Source organism: Sander lucioperca, chromosome 7 (genome assembly GCF_008315115.2).
Source record: "Sander lucioperca isolate FBNREF2018 chromosome 7, SLUC_FBN_1.2, whole genome shotgun sequence".
NCBI lineage: Eukaryota > Metazoa > Chordata > Actinopteri > Perciformes > Percidae > Sander > Sander lucioperca.
Window position 1 is genome coordinate 1183614 of NC_050179.1, and position 27577 is coordinate 1211190.

The window sequence follows — 27577 nt, forward strand, 5'->3', positions numbered from 1 at the left end:
CCCCCCCCCACAGCCGGCAAACGACCCCCTCCTTTACAGATTCACATGGCGGCTGAGTATCTGCGGGGTGGGGCTCTGTCTGAGGACTATTTTCGAAGTACTGTAGCTCTATGTGACTGTAACAACACCAACAAACAATGGACAGGAAACAGAATCTAAACCGAGCCGAGACCTTCTCCTTTGTCAACCCCTGGATCAGATATTTTCTCTTCTTCTTCAGCTTTTTATTTTGGGTGAGTAGAGCTGCGCCTGTCGAAGGATTCTTCTTAGTGTAGCACAGGCCAGTAGTACTGACAAAACCATAGCTGTAACGGTGTCCCGGGACGCCATATATTCTTAATATTTCTGAGCGTACAAATCACCAGCTATCGGGGAATTGCAGCTTTCCAAAAGAGTCAGATCTGCTAGAAAAGGATTCCAAACTAAAAAAAGGCAAAAGCAAAAAAGCCTGTAAATAATAAATGACCAAATAAAATTCAGACAGTGTCCGTAGCTGCAAACAGCAGGAGCACCCAGCCACCCTGCTGCTACCTATTTTAAGTTTACTACAGTTATATATGGACACTGAGATTGCTCATACATCACTGTAGCAAATGTTGAGTGCTGAGCACTGAATCATACTGAAAGACAAAACACCTGTGTAAGTCTGCTGCTAGTCTGTATCGGACTGTCTTATTTTCTGTCACATACTGTTACTTGAATGTATTGTAGGCTGCATTGTTTCACAACATGACTGCACAAATTCTATATCATATACAGCAGTTATTCCCAACCAGGGGTACTTGTACCCCAGCGGGTACTTCTGCTACTGCAAAGGGTATGTGGAGAGATTGTGAAGTAACTAAACTAATTTGAAAAAAAGTTAAGTAGTAGTTAGAAAGCAAGTGGGGACATGTCTAAACAGCAAAAAATAATGGATACATGGTTAAAATAGTTAGCTAAAAGATAATGATACAATGTTATTAAGTATAAGTGTTTATTCATAGTTTAATTACATTTATAGTTAGCTCACAGTTAACGTACTAAAAGCATTGGATAAATTAAAGATCAGAAAAAGAGTAATTGATAAAAGGTTAACATTTAAAATGTTTATCCATGACATTTAGCCAACAAACATTGACAGTTCAATTGTTGTAATTGTATCCACAATATTCACTTTGAAATGATTAATTGTGTCAAATAACTTCCAGTGTAAAATCAACTCAGTTGAACGCTTTTGGAATATGAAGGATGGTCATAACAAGTTTCATGTGACAGCGCTGTGAGCTGCATCAGAGATACAGTATATACCAAGTGTGAAGTTATACAAGCTCCACTGCTGGCTGTTAGGTTAAAGAGGCCAGGGGACAACGGGGAATGAGAGAAAGAAAAAATGTATAGGAGACACTTTGACTCTCCATACAAGCCTTTTGTTCCTCATCAGATGTCGCTTTCACACAAACACACACACACACACACTTAGACTCTATCCAACTCCCTCACTTCCCTACCACATTACTACTTTGAGCACAAGGATCACATCTGTAGCTATCACAGTCCCTACACCTCCATCATATTTCTGTTCATCCAATCCTTACTGTGTTTAGAGCCAATCAGCAGTAACTGCAGCCCTAGCAGCCACACAGTTGACTTTATCAGACACGAGCTCAGAAGTGAACACTGCAGCCCTAATCCATCAGGTCTTTGTCCCTGCGTCCCCACGGCTCAGTTCAGCTGGCTTTCACCTCTGCACACAATCCGCCAGCAGAAGCCTGATTCATCCTTTTGAAAAGGCCGAAAACAGAGCTAGAATACATTCACTGTGCATGCGCGCCTGCATGTTTTTGTGTGTGTGTGTGTGTGTGTGTGTGTGTCACATAAGCACACAGTGGCCAACTGACAAATGGAGCTGCAGGTGCACATGCTCCTACACAACAGAGAATATATAGAATTTTAGAAAAACTGTGCTTTCAAAGATCTTGAAAACACTGCAGTTCCAAAGAAAGTGTGCATCAAAGATGTCTTGCGTTTTGCCAGCTATTGTCTTGTCAAGTCAGATTATTGATTCAAAAATGCAATGGAGATAAAACATAACATATCAAAGCAACAATTTACTCTCTGTGGAGCGCAAAAAGAAATATTGGGTAGGACGCGAAAGGCTGTCAAACTAAAATGGCACCTCTTTCACAGCAAATTATGCCATAGACCCTCACGACCTCCAGGGATCCAATACCGGCTTTACACAAAGAACCAAAACAAATCCATGTTTGTACAGGTTGAACAAAAGGCATTCTGCATACAATCATGCACACACACTGACACATACACAATCAGTAATCAGGAGACTGACTGTGAATCTGGAGGCTGGAAATGAAAGCCAAGCCGTGCATATTGTTATTCAAGGTGAGAAAAATAATCAAGGAAAGGAGGGAAATTAGTGCTGACAATGCAATCAAGAGGAAGCTCTAATTCCACCTACTTTCCACCCTCTACGCCGTTTTATTGTGTAGCTTATTTTAGGGTGAGCTCACGTCTTTAGCAGCTTTACAACGCACGAACACACACACACACACACACACACACACACACACACACACACACACACACACACATATATACACATACTAGAGGTGTTGAAATTAATCAAATAATCGATGAATCGAATTGTGGACATGGACGATGCTGCATCGATAATCGACCGGGCCATAATTTTCGGTCATTAAAATTATCGACCGGGCCATTTTCCTAACCAAGGTCAAGTTTTACTAGACAGGGAGACTCATACTCTCATCTCATCGAATACTGTAGGTGGACCGAGTTTGTCAGAAAAAAAAATTCTCCACTTTAGTTTTCCACAGCTTCCAAATTCAGATTATTAAAAGCAAGCTCCATATGTTTAGTATTTCTTTCCCGCTGACATCCATCTGTCGGTTGATCATAAACACATAAAACTGGCGATGTTGACATTTCCGAATGCCTTCCTACAAACGTACATGTGTCATTAGTATGAGAAAAAAAATTAGATTTTAACTGTGTCGGGCTCGGGTCAGGCTCGGACATAAATATCTTAACGCCCGTCGGTCTCGGGCTGGGCTCGGTTACTGCTCTGTCGGACGCGGGCTGGGCTCGGACAGAAAAATGCAGCCCGTCTAAATCACACCTGTCCTGGTTGACAGTGCAAATAAAGTCTGTTCAAAACAAAGCCAGCTCGCTGGAAGCACCATATTTACCTTGCAACAAGTTAAGAATGAATAAAGAATACACCTAGAAGAATTAATCAATACTGGTGCATTTTTTTGATTTTGCAATGGATAATTAGGAAAAAGCTGCATGTGGTCATACAGGTTTTCTTATGGATCCCAAATGCTTATCCAGAGTTTGTGAATTACGCTCATTCATTTGCTTGTTGAGAGTTAGCCAAGAAGATTGATACCCCTTTTCCAGATATAAGAGTGGATCTATCTTCTCACCTAACTCTGTAAGAAAGGGAATAAGCGTATTTCTCACAAATGTCTAACTATTTATCTAACCAGGCCGAACCCTGCCCATGCCCAGGTTTGGTTTAACATCATCATAACAAGTGAATGGGGAGAATTTAGCAGCCAATTTAGAACTATCGTATATTACATTGTGTTAAGCAAAATGTAAAGCACAATCAGATCAGAGCAACCATAAGAAAAAAAGAGAAAATAAGTAATCTGCTTAAGGTGCTATTTGATTCAAGTCTTTTTGTTCTTTTCCCAGGTTTTCTCCTTGTTGATTGTTGCCATCGGGGTGTATGCTAAAGTCCAGAAAGCCACAGGTACGTACATGACGCACCTTTTACTCATTCAATCACAACTTCTCAAACTCTACAGAACGTGTCTATTATACTGCGTTAGGTGCGCACCTGTTGAGCCACCCTTAACACAAAGCAATCGCTTGAGTTTTAGCTTTATCCTTATTTCACCTTGTCATTATTTTGATTATTTAATTTGTAAAATGCAGTAGACTGACAAGAAAAAGGATTAACCTGGACTCATCCCATTGATTACGCCTCTGCACCCTGTATAATCCCCAACAGATCATTGATATTTTAAGAGAATGAAGGCAGACAGTGTAGGAAGGGAGGATGGGGAAAACAAAAAAGGGTTGGAAAACAAGAAATAAAAAGCAGGGAAGAAAAGATGTAAAAAGGTAGAAAAAAAAAGTAGGAGTGATATCTAAACAGGGGCTGTTCCTGTCTTTCTGCCAGACACGGTGCGGGACACGTTCCTGATCGACCCGGCTGTCATCCTAATTGTGGTGGGGGTGGTCATGTTCTTCATCACTTTCTGTGGTTGCATCGGAGCCCTCCGAGAGAACATTCGCCTTCTCAAGACAGTAAAAGACATAACAGACACATAACTAATACTGGCGCTGTGCTTTGCTTCCGATACGGTAGCTCAAATTACATTTAATCCAAAGCAGAGTCTTACATCTCATGTGTAACAACAAATCTGACAGTTATGACTCGGTCTTAGTCAGACTGTCTTTTAATGTTTGTGTCTTTTCTTACTCTAGTTCTCCTTCAGCCTGACATTGGTCTTCCTCACCCAGCTGGCCATAGCAGTTCTGGGCTTCTTCTACTCTGATCAGGTACTCGTCTGTATACTGACAACTCTGTGCACATACTAACTCTATAATATAAAGTCACTATAAGGTCACATTTGGTCTCCAGTTCTCTTCCACAGTGACACCACCATCGACCACGAATGTCTCTGAGCTGCATTGATTTAGTGTATTCTTTTCCAGCTTTTAGACATACTGTGCATTTGTAAACTACAGTGTATACATTGTGTATACAAGTTAATAAGGCACAGCATCTGAACCCACAGATGGGCCCTTAAATATACTTAAAATTATAATTCCAGTTATATACAACTTGGGTCTTACTTTCATAGTTTTGGACATCATTCCTATTTGTAATAAAAACACTAAACTCTGGGCACCTTGGGTAGCTCACCTGACACAGTGGCGGGTTCGACTCCGACCTGCGGCCCTCTGCTGCATGTCAATCACCCTCTCTCTCCCCTTTCATGTATTCAGCTGTCCTCTATAAAATAAAGGCCTAAAAATGACCAAAGAAATAATCTTAAAAAACCCAGCAAACTCAAAGACGAGGCGAGAAACCCAAACAGTCAGACGATGATCAGATCATCACATAAACATAGGAAAATACGTGTATCATTTTTGAATGGGGGGGGACTTTTAATAAATTGCAGACGGCAGAGAGACAGCAACTGAAACATCTAAGAAACCAAAGAATAAGTTGTAAATCTTTAGAGACATTTAATTTTGTCTCATGTGAAGTTTAATTTGCAGCAAAATTCTACAGATTGACGTACACAGTGCAATGTATTGAATGGCATACGATCCTGTACTTTATCATTACCCGTCAGCTTAAAACAGTAAAGTGTGTTGATTTTATGTATACTAACTGCATAAACAGGACACTAGAGCTTTGTATAGTACATACAGTCCTGTATACTGTATCTGTAGTATAAAATGTATACACAAAAACCAATGCATTCTCAGATAGTTTCATCTGACTGAGTTTTAGAAGCCTGAAGAGGTACAATTATACAGTATTAAACAAGAACAAATAACTAGTTTAGAGAAAGAAGAGAGAACATTAAGATGTTTTTTTTTTTTTTTGGCGTCCCTGCTTTTTTATTTTTGATAGTGAGAGAGACAGACAGGAAAGGAAGATGAGAGAGAGGGGATCTCTCTCTCATCTCAGCATAGTGGTACGCTCTCTACCCAGTGAGCTCAAGGGCACCCCAGAATAAACATCATTTTGTGTTATGAATATAGAAAATAACAAATATAGCATCCACTTATCTACTACAGTAACATCGCATCGGGGCTCCACTGAGAATAAAAACACAACAGCCGGCAGTGACAACGTTCCTGGGCGATACCTCTCCTCTCCCTTGTGTTCTCCGTTAGCGCTCGGACTGCCTGCTGCTAAACAGAGCAGTTTAACAACCCTCCCAGCATCCTTCCTCGCTAAATGATTCAAATGCTTCGGCACTTCAAAGTGGAACCAAATGTTCCATTTCAACAGATCCCTTAAAGGGGACTTTGCCACTAATGACATGAGGAGGTGTGGCGGTGGGCTCCGAGGCCCACAAGCATTCTGCACCACGTGGAAAGACCGAAAGAAAAATCCTAACACAATTTAATAAAACTACTTCAGGATAAGGATGTAGGGCTATTTTGATACAGCTCACAGGATTGAACAACATAACCTGTTCCAAAGCCGGTTGTATTAAGAACAATTCAGAGAAACTTCAGCAAACCGCTCACAGTAGTTCATTTCAAGCTTAATGAAATTTTAAAGTTCAGCGGCTCATTAGCATACAGTGCTCCTATTAGCATATATTACATCTGAACTCCGTTTTCAGAATTTGAAAGGATGGCAATTCTCTTTAAATACATCGAACACCATTTATGTGGGAGACTATTAAAACTAAAAAGGAATATCATGCACAATGAAAGCTAAACAAAATAAAGTAGCACACAATTTTAACGTCTGAATCAACCTCATCTGGTTTTAAAATCCTCATTACAGATTATTTGACAAATAAATGCATTTCATTTATATTTCATGTGGGTTTTGTTTATTCAGCTCAAGTGGAGCTGATGAAAATGACATTAGAACAAATGGGCATATTCAAGCAATTATCCACTGCAGCTGAAATGGCGTGAAACCCGTGTGTGTGCTCTATATTTGGTATGCATCGTGTACGTTGATCTCAAAAGGCATGAATGATTGTATTATTATGCTACACTCCTGCAGCCGTCACACTGCAGCAGCTCCTGCTCCGCTGTCTTGTCGAGATACATCCCACAGGATGCTCAGACAATGCAAACAAGATGATGTAATGTGTCCCCCTCAGACATCTATTATTGTTATTATTTAGGTTTATTTTTACATGGGCAGACACATGAGCATAGAATATTCAATGAAGAGACTAATGCTGCATAGTTTATAGCCTAAAAGCTCATTTGTAACATGTGTACCTTGATGGACTTTTACATTTAAAAAAAACAAAAAACATTTGCAGTGCAATGCAACATGAATAATGTAAACGCAATTTACAATCTAAAGGTAAAAGTAATTAAAATCCAAAGAAAGACACCGGATTAACCATGAATACATGCCTGATCACTCAGGAGAAATGGTTTTAACTTGGATTTGAAATTATCTCACATTTGATCCATTTTGTGTTGTGTGAGGATTTCACCTGCGTCTGTCTCTCTTTCACAAAACGACACTTTGTGGTCCTCCACTTCCATACGCCACAAAGGCAGCTGCAAGTAATTAACTGAGCCACGAAACCTGAAAGGTTTTACCACGTCACTGAGCAATTTAGGAGCCTGGTTATAGAGACATTTGTAGATAAGAGCACCTCTGGCAATTTTAATCAAGTTATTAAAACTTGACGGATTTCATTTCTTTAGAACATGGCAATATTGATATTAAAGTGCTCATATTGTGTTCATTGTCAGGTTCATAATTGTATTTAGAGGTTGTACCGGAATAGGTTTACATGGTTTAATTTTCAAAAAAAACACCATATTTGTGTTGTACTGCACAGCTACAGAGTGAGACATCTCACTTCTGTTCCATCTTTGTTGGGAGTCGCACAAGCGCAGTACCTAGGTAAGGACTACTAGCCAGTCAGAAACAGAGTATGAGAGCGTGCCACGCTAGCATCTAGGCGAGCATTATAACGTGTGTTACAAAGTGACGCACGTTCGTCACGGAAGTAAAGACAGACTACAATAGAGCTGTTTGGAGCAGTTTGTGAACAGTGTTTTCTCTAGAAGATGGTAAGTCTCTTTGGGCTTTTTCACTTTGTAAACCTACCACGTGCACAAAAAGATATATAACACAATAAAGGAAGGGAAAAGCCAAAAAGCATAATATGAGCACTTTAAAGCTATTATTCTGTGTATAACCATATGCCCCCTCTCTTAGAGTCGTGATGCTTTGGGAAAGTTTGTGAAGAAAGCCATCGTGCACTACAGGGATGACCTCGATCTGCAGAACCTGATGGATTACATCCAGAAAGAGGTGCTCTTGCCAATTCCACTTAGCGAGAGTGGCTGTATTTGTGACTGTAACTACTATCCACATCACACCACTAGCTGTTTTTTGAATATGTCTGAGCAATAAACCAGGAAACCACAACCAGAGACCACAGAGCACAGAGCAAGACCACATTTCTAAATATAAACCTGTTCTCCCCCCCTCTCTCTCCCCTCTTTTTTTCCCTCAGTTCAAATGTTGTGGGTGGAACAACTACACAGACTGGTCTTGGAACCTGTACTTTAATTGTACAGATGAGAACCCCAGCTCCGAGCGCTGTGCAGTGCCTTACTCCTGCTGCACTCCTGTTTCTGGAGAGGTGCGTGCTTTTCTATTTAGCCTCACGACATACACTGTGTGGACAAACTACTATTAAAAGTGCCATGAAAAACTAGACACTTCTTCAAAAAAAGACTCAGATTAGGTTAGTTAGCAGCATTTGACAGACATAAAAGCAACTAATTGAGTTCCAAGTTGCTCTGTATAAAAAGTTGTAGATCAGTCCCCGAGGTTTCAGACTTCTGGACCTGCACTACAGTTCAACCATCACCACTTACAGGCAAGTAACAGTATATGAAAGGAAGAGTTTAAAACTAGGTTACTTGCCAAACATCGGTTCTTTGAGTAACATGAGTGAGATGCTAAGATGCTATGAAAGAGAACGGCAAATGTAGGTATGCCGTTGTGCACCATCTACAGGAAAGGAAAGAAATAGCTTCTGAACAGATGTTACCTGCAATTTCTACAGGCAAAGAGCATTATCCAGGTCCCAGACCTCTGAATGACATCGGCTGGCTAGGGACAGATGCGTCACTCACTACTGATTGGTTGGGGCAATACAAAGGCTGAGGTCGAAAAGTTAAAAAAATGACCTTCCAAGTCCTTTTCACAACCCTTTTTCCTTAAACCCGATGGTAAACGTCATGAGATCAAGGAGAGGTGTGAAAGAGAATTCAAAAGGAAATAGGATAAGACAACAGCGGTGCGAAGGGTTCCGACTGCCCTTACACTCGGCTGTAATCATGCGACAGCAGATGTTATTGACGTGGGTCTGCCAGCACGTCTGGATACTTCGCCCTGTGCATTCTAAACGTGATGTTTCCTGCAGGCTTAATAAACGTGGACAACCCGGTGGAAAATATTACTTTTACTTTATTATACAATAATTATGTCATTTCATGTGAAGCACCCGCTGCATGTAATTTCGTTATTATAAAACACTGGGCTGTAGGCGAGTTCTTGTATGAAAGGTGCTCAGCAAATTAAGTTTATTTTTATTATTCAAAATTATCAGCTCACCATCCTGTCCACTTATTTGTATCCACATGAATCCCGATAAGGATGATTGTATGAAAATAATTGTTACATGTACGCAAGATAAGCAGAACGCATTGGACCTACACTTTTTCCCCAAATCTAGGGCATGCTGTACAAACTTGTAATGGTTCAGTTATATTGACATGTTTGTCTTCCACCCTACAACGTTTGGGCTGCCTATGAATAATACTTTTCATTATTAATGTCCAAATATTGCTTCCCAGATAATGTGATTATCAGGCTGTAAAACTGAAGTAATTTTAAGTGCTGAAAATATGAAGACATAGGATTTGAACAGAAATATTTTACAGGCCTTGGTTTTGGGACACATTCTTGATAGAGACAAGGTTTGAACAAAATCTGAGACAACTGTGCAACAACAACCTGTAACCCAGAAGACTGACATATAAAATAGCCTATATTAATTGATTTTTTTTTTTTATTTCATTGCCATGACATATACATTTATCTACTGGAATAGAGCAGTGTAAATAATGCATAAAGGAGTTGTTTTCTTTTTTGCTAATGTAAGGACTTTTTCCAATGTTCCAACTCTACACCCTGACTATTAATTAGAAAAAATAGAATAATACAAACATCTTAAAAGCGTTAATCTAAAAGTATCCATAATAATCCTGTTGATGCCCAAATGTAGCCAGAGTTTCTTGACAATGACACTATTTACATTATTTTGACTATGGTAAGTATACAAGTGTCAAAACTGCAGAAGCTATTTACGTCTTTGCCTGGAGGCTACGTCTGCAGGTATGAACCTGGTGTTACTTTCCTTGCCTTAGGGTGAAGCAGGTTGCCATGCTTAGAACTGGTATAATAACCATTCCCTTGTGAAGAATCTGCCACTTGCATGAATGATTGGTGTGTGACTTTGAGTGTCTTAATGAGTCGGGAGTCAGCTCCATGAGGTGATTTGCAACGACGACAAAATAAAGTCCAGAATTATGTAATAATCAAGGGAAAGTCTCTAAAACTAAGCCAGACACTGCATTCAATTTTTTTTTTACTGTGGACACAAGCTGAAGCTAACCAACTGGAATATTATGGTCATATCCAACATGCAGAGCGTTGAAATGCTCTCAATATGTCTCATATGCAACCTACAGTAACATGACCAACCTTTGTAGCAGTGTTGGCAGTGGGGATTTACCCGTTTCAAAAAAGTAAGCCCCTTTTACATGAAGGTTTTATGACATTTTTTTCCTACACAGAATCAACATATGCAGCCGCCTGAACATCCACACATATATATGCAAATACCATTTTCATGCAAGGATGAATACACACATTTGCACTCGCACAAAGGCACATACATAATGCTTGTCTAACCTCTGTGTAGACACACAGCAGCACAGCTTACAAGCCACCAATGACAATTCCTTCTAGTTTGTGTGAAGACAGAAAACGTAAAGAGTGCATGTAGGTCCATCACACTACTATCGATTTAACATCATGCTACATGGAAAACGGATCACAGCAACCTTTTTCTACATGGGTGAAAAATCAATTAATCAAACACTAGAGGAACTGATGCATTGCTGCAACCTGCTGCTCATAGCCTGTAACTGCATGGCTACTTATTGGACTTAATAGCCTTTCTTGTCACGTCAACTGGACGTGGTCGTGTCGCTCTTTTGCCGTTTTCATTCCTCTCCTTTATTCCAAGTGTCTACAGTCAACAGGCTACTGCAAAACTCTCCCTTGGCTGTTACAATAGTTAATATGTTTGTCAATGCAAATGTGAAACCGCAGCCTACCGAAAGCATCTTCTGAATACTATTTCCAGTGTTTCATGTTTTCATCGACAAAAAGAAAGACTCAAACACTCACGTTTTCTGTCTCTCTGTCTTTATCCATCTGGCGTACAGACAGTTATCAACACTATGTGCGGTTTTGGGATTCAAACCCAGAACTTTCTGGAGGCAAACAAGTCAATCTACCCGGTAGGCTGTGCGGACAAAGCAGTGATGTGGATCGAGTCTCATCTGTTGCTGGTGGGGGCTCTCGCCCTTGGTCTGGCCTTGCCTCAGGTAACTCCACACACACACACACACACACACACACACACACACACACTTACTAAATTCAGGCTGTGCACTAATTTGCCTTTAGTAACCTCAGACAATTCTGGGCTGAAATGGCTCTAGCCTTGTCTTAAATACACACGCACGCACGCACGCATCAACTGGAGGCTCACCATATTGAGCATGTAGCAATCAACATATTGACAAGCCCTGCTCTCTCAAAGGAAGACTTGCATGGTGCAGTTGGACGGGACTGCCTTATAGTCCAGGCAACACTTCATCAATCAGGACCCTGCACCTGTCCTGAAGTAACTCACGTACAAACATCAATCGGAGAGCTTCCAACACCTTCCCTGCGCACAATTACAGATTGTCTGAAATAGAATAAACCTTTCCTTGCACAGAAGAAAGAAAAAAAAAAATCCTAAAAAAAAAATCTTATTCTAAAAGAAACCGACAGGGTGTAAGGTTAATGTGAGGCCATTGGGATAGAACAGATTTAAAATGGAGGGTTATACCTAGACAGCAATAACTAGGCACAATGGGACAATTAATTTTTAACTGCACATTATTCATTTATTACACGGTTCTAGACCGAAAAGCTCAGGTTAATGTGCAACTGGGGTAGAAGTCTGCGTGTGATAATGTAAGATTATGCGCCTGAGAAAGAAGCATACTGATGATTCCTTCCTACTCACTGAGCACCACTGCACACTGGCCCTCAAATCCTAGAGCATTAGGTACTATTAATAAGTCAAGTCAACATGTTAGATTTGCCATGAAATCTAATTAGCACTTATCAAAAGCTGCCTCGTAATAACTAGCTACTGTCGCACTGCATTCTACCACAGCATGCAGCTTTGCCACTAGATCTTGAGCCGGATCCCTTTCGCTCTCATAGCTGGCTGATTGGGTCCCCAAAGATCCTGCTGAGCGGGAAGAATGTGAATTACCCATGAGTCCTGTCAAAACGATTGCACTAGTATTCCAGTTCGCCTTGATGTGCAGGAAATTCCGATGAAATTTTTTTTGTCTTTCACATCCTAACTAAAATCTCTTACTAGATTTGTCTGCACAACAAGACACATTTAAATCAAACTTAATTATATTAAAAGCTGCGTTTGCCACTGAATGAGTGTTCTCGCTGTGAGAAACACTTGCTGAAGTTGTGCATATAAAGTGTTATAATCTCGTTAATGTGGGTATACAGTCATTTCAAAAGACACAATCCAAACAGTTTTCTCGTTTCCTCTCTGTTTCCTCCCTGTGCGAGGGACCTTGAGATGCTCGGCACAGGCTGTACAGTTACAGAGAGTCTGTCCTGTATTCTAAAGTGGCTGCTACTGTCCTCTAGATTGCAGGCATCGTGCTGTCCCAGATCCTGATCTCTCAGATCCAAGATGAGATTATCTCAGTGCTGTGAGAGCAGGCCGACGAAGGGGAAGAGGAGGGAAGAAAAGAACTTACAGTACTCCGCTCAGCTAGTCTGATATGTGCAAGGACATCTTTTTTACTGCTACTGTATCACTGCGACATTGGAGTTCATTTCACATTATTTTTGTGCTGTTGCCTACAAGCATAAAATTGTGGTGCACAAGTAGTCATCGCATGCAAAATGCATGCAAAAAGTGTATATTTATTGGTTTTGAACATGTGTTTTTTATTGACGTTTGCTAATAAAATTCAAAAGAAGTTATGCTGCTCTATATTGATTAGGGATGTCAGTCATGTTAGCTAAAATTATCAACTCACATTAAGTATGTAATTTAAGGCTTTTAATCATGCAAATTGGCAACATGTTTTTAATATTAGCTTATAATCTTGTGAAATGTGCTTTGTAAGTGCAAATGTGTTCACTTACAAAGCTTAAAAAAGTCCCAAATCTAAAAGGGCACTGAGCTCTACATTGAAAAGAGAGTTGTATAATAAGTTTCAGATGTCTTGGCCAGTGCCAGGTTTCTACCAGTTGGTAAAGGAGTCTCCTAAAGCTAAACACTGGCATATCAGATTACGGTGTTTGATGTTTTTTGCATGGGAACCGCAATACAGTCTAGTTGTGAAGAGCCAAGGCTCTCTGCATCAGCCGCTCAGTCAGAGGGGAGCTTGGCCTCATGGCATCGCGCTCCACCAGAAGACATCTGTAATAATACAAAGACGTGAACACAGATTTAGAGAGACAAGCTGAGAGGCTAACCTGATCAATAATGAAAGTATAACAGGGTGTACAGACAGGGGATGTTTGTTACATTATGGGATCCTGCAGCTTGTGTTCTATATGAACGTGGAAGGACAACAACAAAAGAAAAACTTGAGTGGAGCCCCAACCGCAACTACACTGTATCATGATGAAATCCAGGGCTTCAAATAGTGCAAGACTTTTCTTTTTTCTCCTATAATCTCTCAGCAGACTTTCACATACAAACACGGAGGACGCACAGCACTGAAACTGGAGAAGATTAAAGCATTCTGTTTGGCCTGGAATCCCTGTTGTGCATTACCTTCCTAGTTTCTGATGGCGCTTATTCTCCGATTTCATGGCTGCATGAATGAGCAGTTGGTTGAAGATATCCCTCTGTGAACAGTGGACAAACATAGAAATAAGATGGTAAAACACAACCCTGTCCCAAAACTGTATATACAGTATAGTCTTTTAAACCCGTTTGTGCTATACTGTATGCATGTATACTGCTGCACCTTGGGGAAAGATTTTCTGAACACAAAAAAAAACATAAAGTCCATCAGCATCCATCACAGATTCATTATTCATACGTTGGTGCACTGTGCTCCACACACTCAAACTATGTAGTATGGACAGAAAGGCTTTGGCTCTTATGCAGAGTGTTCTTCACCTCTGGCGTTTTTTACACTAACATGGACTTCCGTTTTACTCACGAAAACACAACACAGTGTGATGAACAAACAATGAACAATGAACAAATGATATACAAAGAGAAAAAAGTAAAGCCTCAAGGCTGTATGCTTTGCAACTGTGCATAAGAGAACTGCAGTTTGGTTTGGACTTGATTTTTTTTTTTTTTTACTTGTTAGTAGGGTTGGGCATCGTTTGGATTTTAACGATTCTGATTCCAATTCCGATTCTTCCTTTCGATTCCGGTTCTTATCGATTGAGGGGTGGAGTTGAAACGGGTCACAAATAAAGAGGAAAGTTTTATTTTGATTCAATGGTGGTTTGCATTTTAGTTGTTTTCAGTGTAAAATAAAGCCACACTAGAGCGCTGCTTACTGTGCTCCAAGGTTACAACACAACAAGCGCCCGGCCGCTTCGGAAACCAAAACTTGCACATGTGAAATTGGTAAGCGATGATCGGATTTGAAACCAAATCCTCTAAACAATTCCAATAAAGAAACGATTCTACTGGAATCGTAACTTTTGAAACGATTCAAAGTAGGAATCGGTTGTCGATGCCCAACCCTACTTGTAAGCCATTTCTGGGGACCTTACCTGTGCATCACTGCCACCTATCTCTACCACGCGGTAACGTAAAGGGTACAGTAGCTCCACAGATCGATTGTAGTTGCCCTGGTCGTACTCCATAATGGCCTGACACATTGGAACACCTATAGTCCCTGCCAGCTGATGTTGCTGATTGTCCCCTGGCTCTCTGTGAAGGAAAGGAGCGGTTTATAACAAAAGAAAAGACATTTCTTGGTACAGCTGGAAGGCTTAAATTCTCGTGCAGGGGCAGCAATGGTTTGTGGAGTGTTGAGGTTTGATTTGTTGAGGTTTATTCTGTTTTGTTATTTAATATTTTGAATCCATATACCACTAACCTAACTGTTTCACCAATGAGGAAAAGACACAAAGCAACATGCATATTTATTAAAGTCATATGTGAGACCATAGTAAACAATTTCTGAGAGGAGTTCTTTCTGGAAAATACAATGTACTATCTTCTAAAATTCAATATTTGATACTAGAGATGGTAAACAAACAAAAAAAAAAAAAAAAAAAAAATGTATGTGAAATGACATTATAGTAAAATATGGATCATGTAAAGCTATGCAGACCAAGGTAATAAAAGTGCCACGGTATATATGCGAGTGATGGAATTAATTAAAAGCAAAGCTCAAACATGTCCCCATGGCTTGCCTGATAATTCAAAGTAGAGCTGTGTTTAAGAGAACATTTCTGTGTCTTACTTGGGAATTCACTTCCAAGAGCTGCTTTTCCCTTGAAGGTGCATCATTCCCAAAGTCTTGTGACTTGCATTATATTACGCAACACAGAAAAAAATAACAGCTGCTTTTCTGTGGGTTGTACGCCTGACATAATGGAGAGCACAGGATGTCCGTGGTCGGGATGCCAGAATACATAGTAAACCGCACAACTCCACAGAGGCAGCAGCTGCTGGTACATCTGCTACAGAGGGAAGACCCTGGTCTCTGAGATGGACTGCAGCTCTGAATTCTCTATTCTGACTGCATCTGCTCTCCATCTCGCCATCCTACGCTCAGCCTTGTTTCTGTCTCGGTTTTACATCTTATGTAACGCTGAGTGTTGAGGTGTGCAGTGAAGAGAAGAAATGGTGCAGAACTTACTTAGCTAATTCCTGGAGGCCCTCCAGCAGACGCTGAGAAGTCCCGCTCTCTTTAGCTCCCAGCGACGCCATGAGGAAGTGCATGTCGTTAAACAAGGTCACGTGATCATCGGTGTGAGGCTGTGTAACCTGGAGCAGCTCTCGCCAACGGTCCTTCACGCACACACCTGACACATTCACCATCACAAACACACAAATATTGCTTGAAGGCCACATAAAGGCCAGAAATTATAAGACATATTTTTAAAATGCCAGCCGGTTAATCCCTGTCTTAGTTTTAATCAGAGGCAGCATCATTTTTCTGGGGCTACAGCCCTGAATGGTTTATGAATAGCCCCGGACCTCTATCTCTCTTATTTTATTTTTTACAAAAATAAGTATAATAGAATTTTAAAAAACGCCCCAGAATGGCACATGCAAATTAAGAAGAAAAGTATTTTCCAACGCACTCGCAGTTCTTAGAACTGTAACTTTGTCCAGTTTATTTTTCCGAGGCGAATAGAACGGGCAGCTACGTGCAGGGTCCGACCATGCTGTATTTGTTGCTATCACCAAGCAACCGTCTCTATGTGAGGAAAGCTTTAATTTTCGGAGGAATCATAGCCAAATCAGTCTAATACATTGATGCCATTTACACAAAGTGTTGGCGCGCAATGCTAATGATTTAGTTTGAAGTTCCTGTGATGTTTACAGTCTATGGTTCAGACTCAAACACACGGAGCTCTGAAGCAGACCTGTGCGTCTCTTAGTTCCACTCTCGCTGCAAAAAGCTGTGCAGCTTCAGATTCAGAATGGATGCGCTCTGCTGTCGACATGCTGCGGCAGATGTGTTGTGCTCCGTGTATTTCTGCCGTAGTTTTGGTTTTCCACCTCCAATGTAGAGCAGCATTCAGCCACTTCCCTAATCTTTGTCTCATTCAGAGACCAGAGTCTCAAACGGGGCTCTGAGTCTGTCAGACGGTCTGAGATCTACCGTATCAGCAGAGCAATCACGTAATGCACAGCAGACTATGGTGCAGGTAGATTATTTTCTGAAATATAGTGACTTTATTCTTTTCTTTATAACTTTATTTTTCTCAAAATATCACGACTCCTCCAAATCTCAGAGAACACAGATGGGATGAGTTATATTTTGAATGTGCACAAAGTTTTGGACATGAGCAGAAATCTTGCTCAAACATCTGAAATATTACAGTCCAGGGGTTTATTAATACATTAAAATGAATAATGTAGGTGAATAATTTGTCATATGCAGATTTAAGGAGGTTACTTCCCCAACAAAAGGCTACGTGTGCTGACTCAGATATAATTAGAAAAGTCGATCCAAAGGAGAATAAATAGCTGAATGCCTGAGAGCCTTACTAAAATATATTCCATAATGTTTTTATATTTGTATATATATTTCCCTTTACATAAAGATATTTCCAGCATAGTGATTCAGAAAAAGGTAGAAATAGGTGCATAAAAATTTACCAGAATGCAGGAAATTAAGTGTTTAATGCTCAAACTTTTCTGGGAGAGGACCCCCAGACCACCCCCACCCCCCCATCATAAGTCACCACACAAATCAGGAAACAAAACCCTGGCCTATGGGTTGGCAGGCCATTTATGATTAGGCCAAATGTTGGTGCCATCTAACTTACATCTACAAACTGGCCAACTGAAATGAACATACACTGGCTATTAACAAGCTGGGCAAGCCAATCGCCGTTTTGCACTGCATTCAGTTTATTTAAATGGGTCCGGGCTAAGCCCCGAACCTAAAGTCCTAGAAGGTTCTGCAAAGGCCAAAAAGGGAGGAATGTAATAGTAGTCAAATACACATTGATATATTGACCATTTACTATTATTCATGTAACCCCTGTACTGTATTCAGGTGACTCATGTATGGCATTGAATATGTGCAACGCTTTGAGTCTATCTGCACATAAATGACTAAACCTACAAAAAGACACGTCTGTCCTAAAAGTGTTTATTTGATCAAGAATTTCCATCGCAGCATCCAAGACATCGTATGTGATAAATGGAGCGCAGGATTAAAACTCCCTTTCCAATTTCCTGAAAAGCAGACTGTGATTACATTGCCAAGGATACCTTGTGAATTCCCATATCTTACCCTCCATTTCCAGTCTGCAGAGCATTGAACAGGCATCTACAGTGTCCAACATGGATCCTGTGGCTTTGCAACGTCTGAATACCTAATACAGGACAAACTTGTATTATTCACCTTTGAACACTGAGGGATGTAACATGCAGCTGACAATAACTACAATTTAAAAAAGAAAAGGCAGGATTATGTCTTGCTGGATTCCCCTGATGTGAACCGTTAAAACATTCATGAAAAAATGGGTCTTCACATGGATTTGACTTTTACTTGCACACACTTGCCTTCTTGACTCACAACAAGCAACAACCCCTTGCTTTTAGTCTGCATCCAATGTGTGCTGGTACATGCATGGCTCTTGAAAGTACGGAGTGTGTACAGTACGTGCTCGGTGTTGGGACCGTCGAGGAGGTTAAACATAATCTTTTTCAAGCAAAGGGTTTTCAGTCAACATGTGACTCAAAGACAAAAGACCCAGAGACCATGTGGTCTTTCAGACAAAGGATCTTGGCCTACGGTAAAGTCCACATCCCTTGCTCCAAACTCCTAAATGAAGGAAAGGAGCTAAGAAGAGTAAAATGGCGTCAGGGAGGGGCCTGCAGATAAGGTTCGACACCTTCAGCTTCACTTTGACTCTCCCATTGGTTCAGAGGTACCATAAAACCAGCAGGGAGCCAGGTCTGGTGGCCTGAGCTATAAAACTCCATGTCACCCCCCACTTCTCGTCTTTTGCCCTGTGACTTTGTCACTACAGCATGACACACAGAAATCTCAGCTTTCCACCTCAACTCCAGTTGACAGCACGACAAGTTTGTGCTAAAACTTCCATTTTTGAAACAAAGTGGATTTAATTTCGGTGCTGGGAGCACCGTGGATCTTCTGAAACCACTCGCCAGTGTTTTCATATCTGCAGGAGAAGGAAACAACGTTTTTCTTCTCAAGTCGACTCTAGCTCTCTTCCTTCTGCTCTTTTTGGAAGGAAAGCTTCCTCTGATCTGCTGACGAGCAGATACGGACCCCCGTTTCTTTCGTGGAAACCTACGGACAAACGGACTGAACACACAGTAAGAAGGCTTACGTCTGGGCAGAGATAAATAGTGTGTTTTATTAATGAGTAATTTGCTATTGCTGCTACTTTGTGTTACCATTAATGTGATCTGATTAATACAGCGCTACTGCTGCGTGTGTAATGTATTAATCTAGGATTGTGACCGCTGAGTCAAATCTATTCTGTGAATGTACTCTGATCACGGTGCATTGTTGATATGTTGTGTTGAATATGTAGCTAGCTTGTTCAGGCTGTAAATGCTACTTTCTGCTTCTCCCACTGCTGAGGAGTTTTAGGTACTGTTAGATCCAAGTATATATATATATATATATATATATATATATATATATATATATATATATATATATTTTATATTATATTATATTATATATATATATATATATATATATATATATATATATATATATATATATATATATATATATATATCTTTCTTTCCTACTTCTCTAACCTTTCTCTCACACACACATATGAACACATAGCTAGTTACACACACGCGCTAAGGTGAACAGCTGGCCAAACAGCGAGTCACATAAACTGCAGAGCGCACACCGCTCCACAGTTCTGCGCTCCTGTCTCCCTCTTGTCAACCACACGTGTGCAGACACGTTAGCTTAGCAGCTAGCCTATTGTTGGTAGCACATAGCTTAGCCTGAATGAGCTAACGGCTAATCTTGGGCCTAGCCTATCAATACCGCCCTTTTGGGGTGAAACAGTTTTGTTCAGCTCACAGGAGTAGCCATTTTTGTAGTCTTTGGCTAGACTACACCTCGTCAACCCCCCCTAATCTTTCACACACACACACACACACACACACACACACACACACACACACACACACACACACACAGAGGGTCTCCCCACATGCTGTTTTGTTTTTGCTTTGTTTTGTTGTACTTAAAAGAAACGTATATTGGTTTTAATTGATCAAAGGATTATTGATTGGCCATTGATAATTTTGATTTTAATAAATTCTACTATACGTTAATTAGCAGTTGTTTGTGATTATTTGTATACTTATTGTATTAATTGCTGGTTAAACACAGGTCAGTGCTCGGATTTCACCCTTCCACTGACAAATGAGACTATTCCACAGTTCAATATTGGCCCCTGAAGTTTCAGGGTGGTGCCCCGTTTTGATTGTTTGTTGATTTGATAAAGTTATTAATAACCATATTCATAACTTTATTAATATTGATAAACATCTTTGATAATATGCCAATAATTGAATCTGTACACCTACAAGTACCCAACATCGGACAGATATACCATTCAAGAATGATGCAAACTCTCGATGCAAACCAACCTGAGAATCGTATATTTGCAGAGCAGCTTCGTATTGCCCCTGTGGAGGAGAAACAGGTGAGACAGATGAATTTACATAACTACAGACTTAGAGATAAGCAAGGTTGATAAATTGTGTTGCACAGATGCAAACACAAATTAATCTTGCAACATAATTAACTCCAGCTTTCAAATTGCCCAGGGGAAAGGATATCATAAATACAAGTTCCACAAACACTCACTGCCAACTATTCGCTTGACTGAGAAAACTCATTACAATCTTTACCTTCTCGATGAAGTATAGAGCCCAATGCCAATAGTTATGACTGGCCAGCACGTCAGATACCTGGAATTAAAGAATGCATATTTTACATGTTTTTCCTAGGGGGTTTTCTATTTGTGATTTAACTCCGTGAGCTTTAACAACCTGTACGAGTTCCCGAATAAATTAATCAGAAAAACACACTGCTGAGAACGAAAGGTTGTACCTGCCAATCTTTCTCTCTACTTTCCATGAACTTCAAGCCTTTGTCCACCTCTGCCTTCATCTCATAAACATGGGCTACAGAATGGACAGCCCAAGCGTCATCTGGAGTCAGAGCGAGACCCTGCACAATAGAGTTCAACAGTTTGAAGTGAGGAGAAGCAATACAGATGCAGGAAAAAAATGCTGCATTTCTTACACCAGAGTAAAATAAAATAATGGCATGCTCGAGTCTCAGTTACTATCTGTTGTTTCATCTACGATGTGCACAAGGATGACTTGTCACATGAAGCCTCATGAAATATGCATTACCCATTCAGCACAGGAGAGTCAGGCCACTGAGGGCTGCATGAGCTGCTTATTTTGGTGTTCGACAGCAAATTACTTGCTGAATTGAACGGACACAACCAGTGCAGGCACAGACAGCCTGCACCACCCATTTACAAAAATGACTACAGCGCATACAAAGAGAAGAAAATCTCACCTCCATGGCTACTTTCTCAGCCTGGTCATAGAGGCGAGTCTCCAGGAGACCAAAGGAATACAGCCCATTTAGATAGCTGAGGGCACAAACCACACATAAAAAAAAAATCTCTCATTACAAAATACAGAATGGAAGGAACTTTTACTCCCCTATCCAGTTTATCAAGAATGACGAAAAGCAGGTCTGGTTTTGTGAACAACGTGCCTCGAGCAATAATGATGGCTATGGGCCATAGCTATCACCATTTTGTGATCATGCTGATAACTGCCTTCACATTATTGCTATGCAGGAATATAGGCTTTTATTTTTACTGTGGTAGATTGAGGATTTGTCTCCTTAAATGTTAAAATATGAATCTGATTTTGCTTGGACTGACTCACCTATATACTTCGACTATGTGTTGTTAAAGGAAAGATGTGGAAGAAAGCAATAATTTACTTGCATCAAATTGTCACCCATAGGACATGCATGATGACAGGGTGAAGACCAAGGCGTCCCGCTGTGTGAGAGATTACCCTCTGCAGGACAGTGAGGCTCAATTACCTCAACAGACTCCATTTTAAACTCTCTAGCGTCTCAGGAAGAACCACTTTCCTCACAACCACCAGCTAACCAGACACACTGCATTAAACAGGTACATTAGTAGCTACACTATCTGTGTTTGCACGTCCTTGTGACTACATACAACAACTCTCCTGCAAATGTTTGCAACTCCAAACATTATTTTATGCAGTATTCTGTTTTTTCATAGAATTGCACGCTTTGCCAGACGTCTGGCTAGGCCACATAGCATTCCGTCATGGGAGAAAAACGTGCTCCGGTTTATTGTTATTTCTTTAAACCAATCACAATCGTCATAGGTGGCGCTAAGCTCCGCTCGGGAAGGAACTTGTTTTGGTGGAACGTGTGTACGTTCAAAAGTTGTTTTAGTAGTGCGAGAGAAAACTCAAATTGGACAGATAATCTAGCTAGCTGTCTGGATTTACCCTGCAGAGATCTGAGGAGCAGTTAACCATAGTCCTCATAAATCCACCGGAGTTTTAAAATTCCAACACAAAGAAAGCGGACATCGGCGAAAAGACATGCATCCGGCGGAATTACCTGCGGCACCGGAGCAATCCCCGAAGTGGAACGTTGAGGATATAGACCAGGACTTCCATAGCCCACACCATTGAATTATTCCCTCATTGTTATTGCTATGTTTCCCTCCTGCCCTGACTTTTCCTAAAACCCTATTCTGCACATTCCTTTATTGTCATGACTGAATAACATTTAGTTTACCCAAATTGAGGGTTTTTGGATTAACGCTGGTACTCCCCTCCGCAGCCAAATTGACACATTTGCATAAGGCCGCATTAAGACAATGAATGGAACACAGAAGCTCATTTGCATGGCAGGATTCACCCACAAGCAATTATAATTATCTCTAACCACACTAAGGTAATGTAGGCCAACAGTATTAATTCTTTAATGTGTGTAAAATATCAGAAATGAAAGAGAAACATAATTTCAATTTCATTTGAACAAAACGCTTACGTTTGTAAATACTATTACTTTTATAGCTTTGTGTGGATGTGCACGATCAGATGGTAGGTTGTGTGCCGACTGTTGAACTGAAAGACGCACTGTGCACGGGAGCGATGGAGAGACAGATACTGTATAAATGCTAAGGGGGACTTATTGTCATTCTTTTGTTTGACTTAATGTTATAATGTAATCATTTTCACTGTGATTATCTTTATCATTTGGTTTACTTGCCAAAATATAATGCTGAAACTGATGACAATGTTTCAGCATTTGTTTCATGAGTTTTAGGTTTTATGCTGGAGGTTATACGCTGCTTACAACTCCAAACAGCATAAAGTAAAAACTAATAAATGTGTTTATTCATGAAAAACCGATTCATTTGTGGGGTTTTGTTTTTTTGTCTACATAGGGGCAGCGGAAACAAGTTGTGAACACAACATCAACATATAATAGTTGGTATGGCAAACAGTTACTTATTTACACATCCATTCAAAGACACCTTTTATTTGTTTCTCCTCCTACAGTTTTAAAGCTGCCAAGATGATTGACAAGCTAAATTCTATGTAATTATTTGTAAATGCTATGACTTAGTATGCTTATTGATAGCGGTTATACTTTAAGAATTATTAAGATTTAAAAACAATCCCATCGACGTTTATTGTATTTCTATTTCAGCTATTGTACAGAGTATAAACTATTCTTTTTTTCCCGAAATTCTCAGTATTGCACATTGTACATGTTATAATGAGCATATGTGCAGCTGGTCAGGTTATGAGTTATATAGTGCATTAAAGCTTATGGAGGCCCATTCACACCCATTGTATTTGTGTTGTAACTGTAAGATAGCATCTGTCTACAGTACAAACTCCATTCAAGTTATAAAATGCTCTTTACTGCACACTGTACATTTAGCTCATTGCGCAGTTATGAGTTATGCAATACATTAAAGCCTATGGAGGCCCATTCAGCCCCTTTGGATTTATAACTCAGCAGCGGTATACAGTACAACCACCAAGCAAATTTAACACATTAACTGTGAATACGCTCATCATGATGACACACACAGTTTATGTATATTGCATGTATTAAAGCTTGCGTTTTAAAGCCCCCCCACTTCACTCCCACTACATATATAACTAAGCCAATACATTGAGTTTTCATACGATTATAAAGTTATCCAAAATAGTGGTGGGTTAAAATCGGTCTTTGTTTGAGTGATCTTATATTGATGAATAAACTCCCAAAATTGATCTTTTAATATATACTATAAACTAACTTTTTGGGGGTCAAATCTTTTAATGTAAACATTAAGCTGGTGCATTATAAAACATATTTGAGGGTTGCTTCTTGCTTGTACAATTTACAGCCACGTTCTGAGAATCTCTTTTATATCCAAGCAAAATTGGTATTTTAACTGAAATTTCCCTAACCTAATTGATACCATAATTGATCAAGTTGGTATCAAATCAGAAATGTTATCGAACGTGGTGAATCGGAATCGATTTGGGAAGTCATTGGCGATACCCAGCCCTAATCCAAAATTCTTCTTTGCAATGTAAGCCGTCTTCTGTACCTGAACAAAGGCATATGTGGTTTCCAGTGAGGCAGCACCCTGGCCACAGAGTCCCTCATCTGGGTTTGGGCTCCCATGTAGAAGTAAGCATCGTGAGCAAACTTGAGAGCCAGCATGTCGGTGGGGTGATCAACCAGAATGTCTTCCCATACATCGCAGGCCTTGGGAAAATGTCTACAAGAAACACAAGTCACTGTTAATGAATGGCACCACATCAATATGCTTTGTGCTGAATGGAGGGAACAGAGGCCCTTGAAAAACATCCTCTCCAACTATCTTCTAAGACAATATTCTATTGAGAAACTAAATGTCCTTTCAATATTGCAGTTTACCATACTGTACCATGGGGAAATAAGCCACTGCAGATAGAATACAAATATAACTTGCTAGACTGTGACTCAAATTTACAGAAGAGTCTTTGGCACTAAGGCTGCACGATTAATCTAATCGCAATGTCACCGCAAAAAATGTGCGATTTAGGTAAACAAAAAGGTGTGCTGTGCGCGTAACACTCTAGTCTCTGCGTGCACTGCAGTCTCCACGTTGTTACACCAAACACTTTACCGACAGTATTAACAGATGAAGCCACAGTGTCTCAAGAAGTTTGTCGTTTTATTGTTCAGTAAACTCATTAAACGTCGCCTTAGTGGTCTTTTTTTCCTCGCGCTTTTTTCCCCTCACACAGCCGCTACGCTAATCTCAGACAGCGCTCACGGTCGCTCTCCCTCCTTGCTTTCACTCACTGGCGTCACTCACTCAACGCACCTACGATTCTCGCTCTGACTTACGCTACCATCGTAAGTCTGTTTATGCAGTAGCGCGTGTGTTGTGTATGTTCACGTGACTATCAGAAGTGTAGGTGGTTTCAGAGTGTGCAGACTTTAGGAAAAGGCTGAACAAAGAAGAATTTGTATTTTATTTATTGTTCCATTTATTTCATTTGTAGCGTTGAGCAAAGCAAAAGTCTTTTTTTTAAAAAGACCAGTGCAGTGCCCGTTGAAAACGTGCCTGTTTGGAACGGCCGATTACTTGGCCTGTGGTATTGCTGCTTGTAGAATTCTTCAAAACCAAATCTTCATTCCTGCCAATATATAATTCATTCCTGCTCATGCACAGTTTAAACTAATAATAAAATTGGTACCACAGTCGTTAGTTATTTAAAGGTTATGGGAATGTAAAAAATAACGTAAGAACGTTAGGGGAACGTGCTCTAAAGGTTGCAACGTTAGGAACGTTCTGGGAACGTTCTGAGAACGTTCTGGGAAGGGTCGATGTAACCAAAAACTAACGTTCCCTAAACGTCAGGAAAACTTTCCATGGGAACCAAAAACTAACCAAAAAACTAACCTTCAGGGAACGTTCCCGCAACCAAAAACGAACGTTCCCAGAACGTTCTGGGAACTGGGAAATGACTTAGAGAAGGACCCCAAACCACTTAATATGCAACTCCACTGTATAGCCTACTAGTGACTTACAGTGTAGGCTAACTTCTACATCAGAGGAAGACATTGTACTACTGCATTTACCTGACCGAGAACGCTGCAGATTCAGAATGTAATCACAAAATATCAAAATGAAAATGTGGAGTACTAATCAGACCTCACGGACTCATGGCAGTGTGCTACCCAACTGGCCCATTATGAGAGCTAATCAGCACCTATCTGCGTTCATCAACCACCAGAAAATGGAGAGAGAGAGAGAGAGAGAGAGAGAGAGAGAGAGAGATTGTCTCGTGTCATATGATCGTTAACAAATTTAACACTTCAGCAGAAGTGTTCATTTCCATACAGCTTTAGTGGCTTGACGGTTAACGGTGAAGTAGGGGATTTGATTCGCGGGGGTATTTTGTAAGGGATAATCACGAGAGGCAGGGCAATAAACAGTTTGATATGCCCGGCTTGTGGAAGGTTACCGTTAGCCGTCCACAAGCCGGGCATATCAAACTGTTTATTGCCCTGCCATGAGGTGATTATCCCGTTTATTCTACTTCTTGCTTGCCAACATAATAAAACAATTCAAATACTTTAATAATTTTCGTATTGCATGCTTATTAAATGTATACTCTGAGTTCATCTCCCTAAAAAAGTAGTCTCCTTTAGAACTACGGTGAATAACGTTAGCTCAGCTGTAGCTAATTAGTTTCTATAGCAAGCACAGTGCGGGTCAGTTGTCACTGTCAGTCTATCCTTCTGGTGGCTCTTCCACTCGGTGAAAATCTAGATAGCAAAGGCAGTTGCCTTTTTCGTGCTTGATTCAAGGGCCCCGTTTTCAATTGTACGCAGCTCCTCATCTGTCAGATCTCGGAAACGGGTACCCTGGGCCTTGTCTTTTTCTTTTGTCATTCCGTCATCCTCGTCGCTCTTTAACCAGTCCTCAAATGTCTTCCCTCCTCCAAATATATTAAAATTGACAATGAATTTGTCAATTTTTAAAAACACTGTAACGTTTAGAACTACGGCGAATAACGTTAGCTCAACTGTAGCTAACGTTAATTAGTTTCAACCACACAAGGCTGCATCTGATCACTAACGTTAGTTTAATAACGTAGTTGCTACATTGTATCTCGCTTGCGAAACTATGTATAGACTGACCCTCCGATAGATTTCCGACACATTTTAGAAACATATTTAAACAAGGTTTATTTTTACAATGGACCTCATGTTTGAAATTTCTGTGATAGAAAAAAAATACAGCGGCGTATTGATCTACTATTTGATGACGATGTGCTCAGTCAGCGGGCAACCTGCCGGGTTAATGTCCTCCTCCCAGCCAATCAGAATCAAGCACTTTTTTTTGTAAATTTTATTTATGCAGATTTTTATCTATACAGGCGCACATAGTACAAACAAAAAAAAAAGACAGAAAACCAGACAATTAAAAAAACAAAAAAAACAACACACAGCCAGCACTTACTCATTATATAGAAAAGAAAAAGTATAAATATACATGTCGAAACAATACACTGAACAGATGTCCCAGAGAGTCCACTCACACAGATTGAGGCAAGGAGGCCTGAGCCGGAGGGGAGTGGCAAAGTCT

At 40.3% G+C, this 27577-nt stretch overlaps 2 protein-coding genes across 4 annotated transcripts in view; one reads left to right on the plus strand and one right to left on the minus strand.

The window, feature by feature from the left end:
- On the plus strand, positions 1–14088 carry tspan33b (tetraspanin 33b). 2 transcript variants are annotated; one of them, XM_031283022.2, is made up of 8 exons: positions 1–233; positions 3724–3781; positions 4214–4341; positions 4522–4596; positions 7988–8083; positions 8289–8417; positions 11299–11460; positions 12809–14088. In XM_031283022.2, exons 1-8 carry the CDS (start codon positions 138–140, stop codon positions 12875–12877), a joined length of 813 nt encoding a protein of 270 aa, XP_031138882.1. In that variant the 5' UTR covers positions 1–137; the 3' UTR covers positions 12878–14088. The 2 variants fall into 2 exon arrangements, with proteins under 2 accessions (XP_031138882.1, XP_035859678.1); XM_036003785.1 differs by having other exon boundaries at positions 4214–4263.
- The window catches only part of ttc38 (tetratricopeptide repeat domain 38), a 23574-nt gene continuing 9256 nt past the window's right edge, over positions 13260–27577 (minus strand). Inside the window, exons 5-14 of one of the 2 annotated variants that reach the window (XM_031283020.2) lie at positions 24539–24712; positions 21439–21514; positions 20959–21078; positions 20757–20816; positions 20493–20531; positions 18130–18211; positions 16015–16180; positions 14918–15077; positions 13953–14026; positions 13260–13592 (exon numbers count right to left, since the gene is read on the minus strand). In XM_031283020.2, the coding sequence (XP_031138880.1) occupies positions 13505–13592; positions 13953–14026; positions 14918–15077; positions 16015–16180; positions 18130–18211; positions 20493–20531; positions 20757–20816; positions 20959–21078; positions 21439–21514; positions 24539–24712 (1039 nt within the window). In that variant the 3' untranslated portion in view covers positions 13260–13504. The remainder of the gene's footprint in view (positions 13593–13952; positions 14027–14917; positions 15078–16014; positions 16181–18129; positions 18212–20492; positions 20532–20756; positions 20817–20958; positions 21079–21438; positions 21515–24538; positions 24713–27577) is intronic. The other variant, XM_036003782.1, reaches the window with a different exon arrangement.

Bases quoted from the DNA above. Each gene is read 5' to 3' on its own strand.
- tspan33b (XM_031283022.2), top strand. From the start codon at position 138: ATGGACAGGAAACAGAATCTAAACCGAGCCGAGACCTTCTCCTTTGTC. The intron at 234-3,723 runs GTGAGTAGAGCT...TTCTTTTCCCAG, and splicing joins TCTTCAGCTTTTTATTTTGG to GTTTTCTCCTTGTTGATTGT. The intron at 4,597-7,987 runs GTACTCGTCTGT...CCCCTCTCTTAG, and splicing joins GCTTCTTCTACTCTGATCAG to AGTCGTGATGCTTTGGGAAA.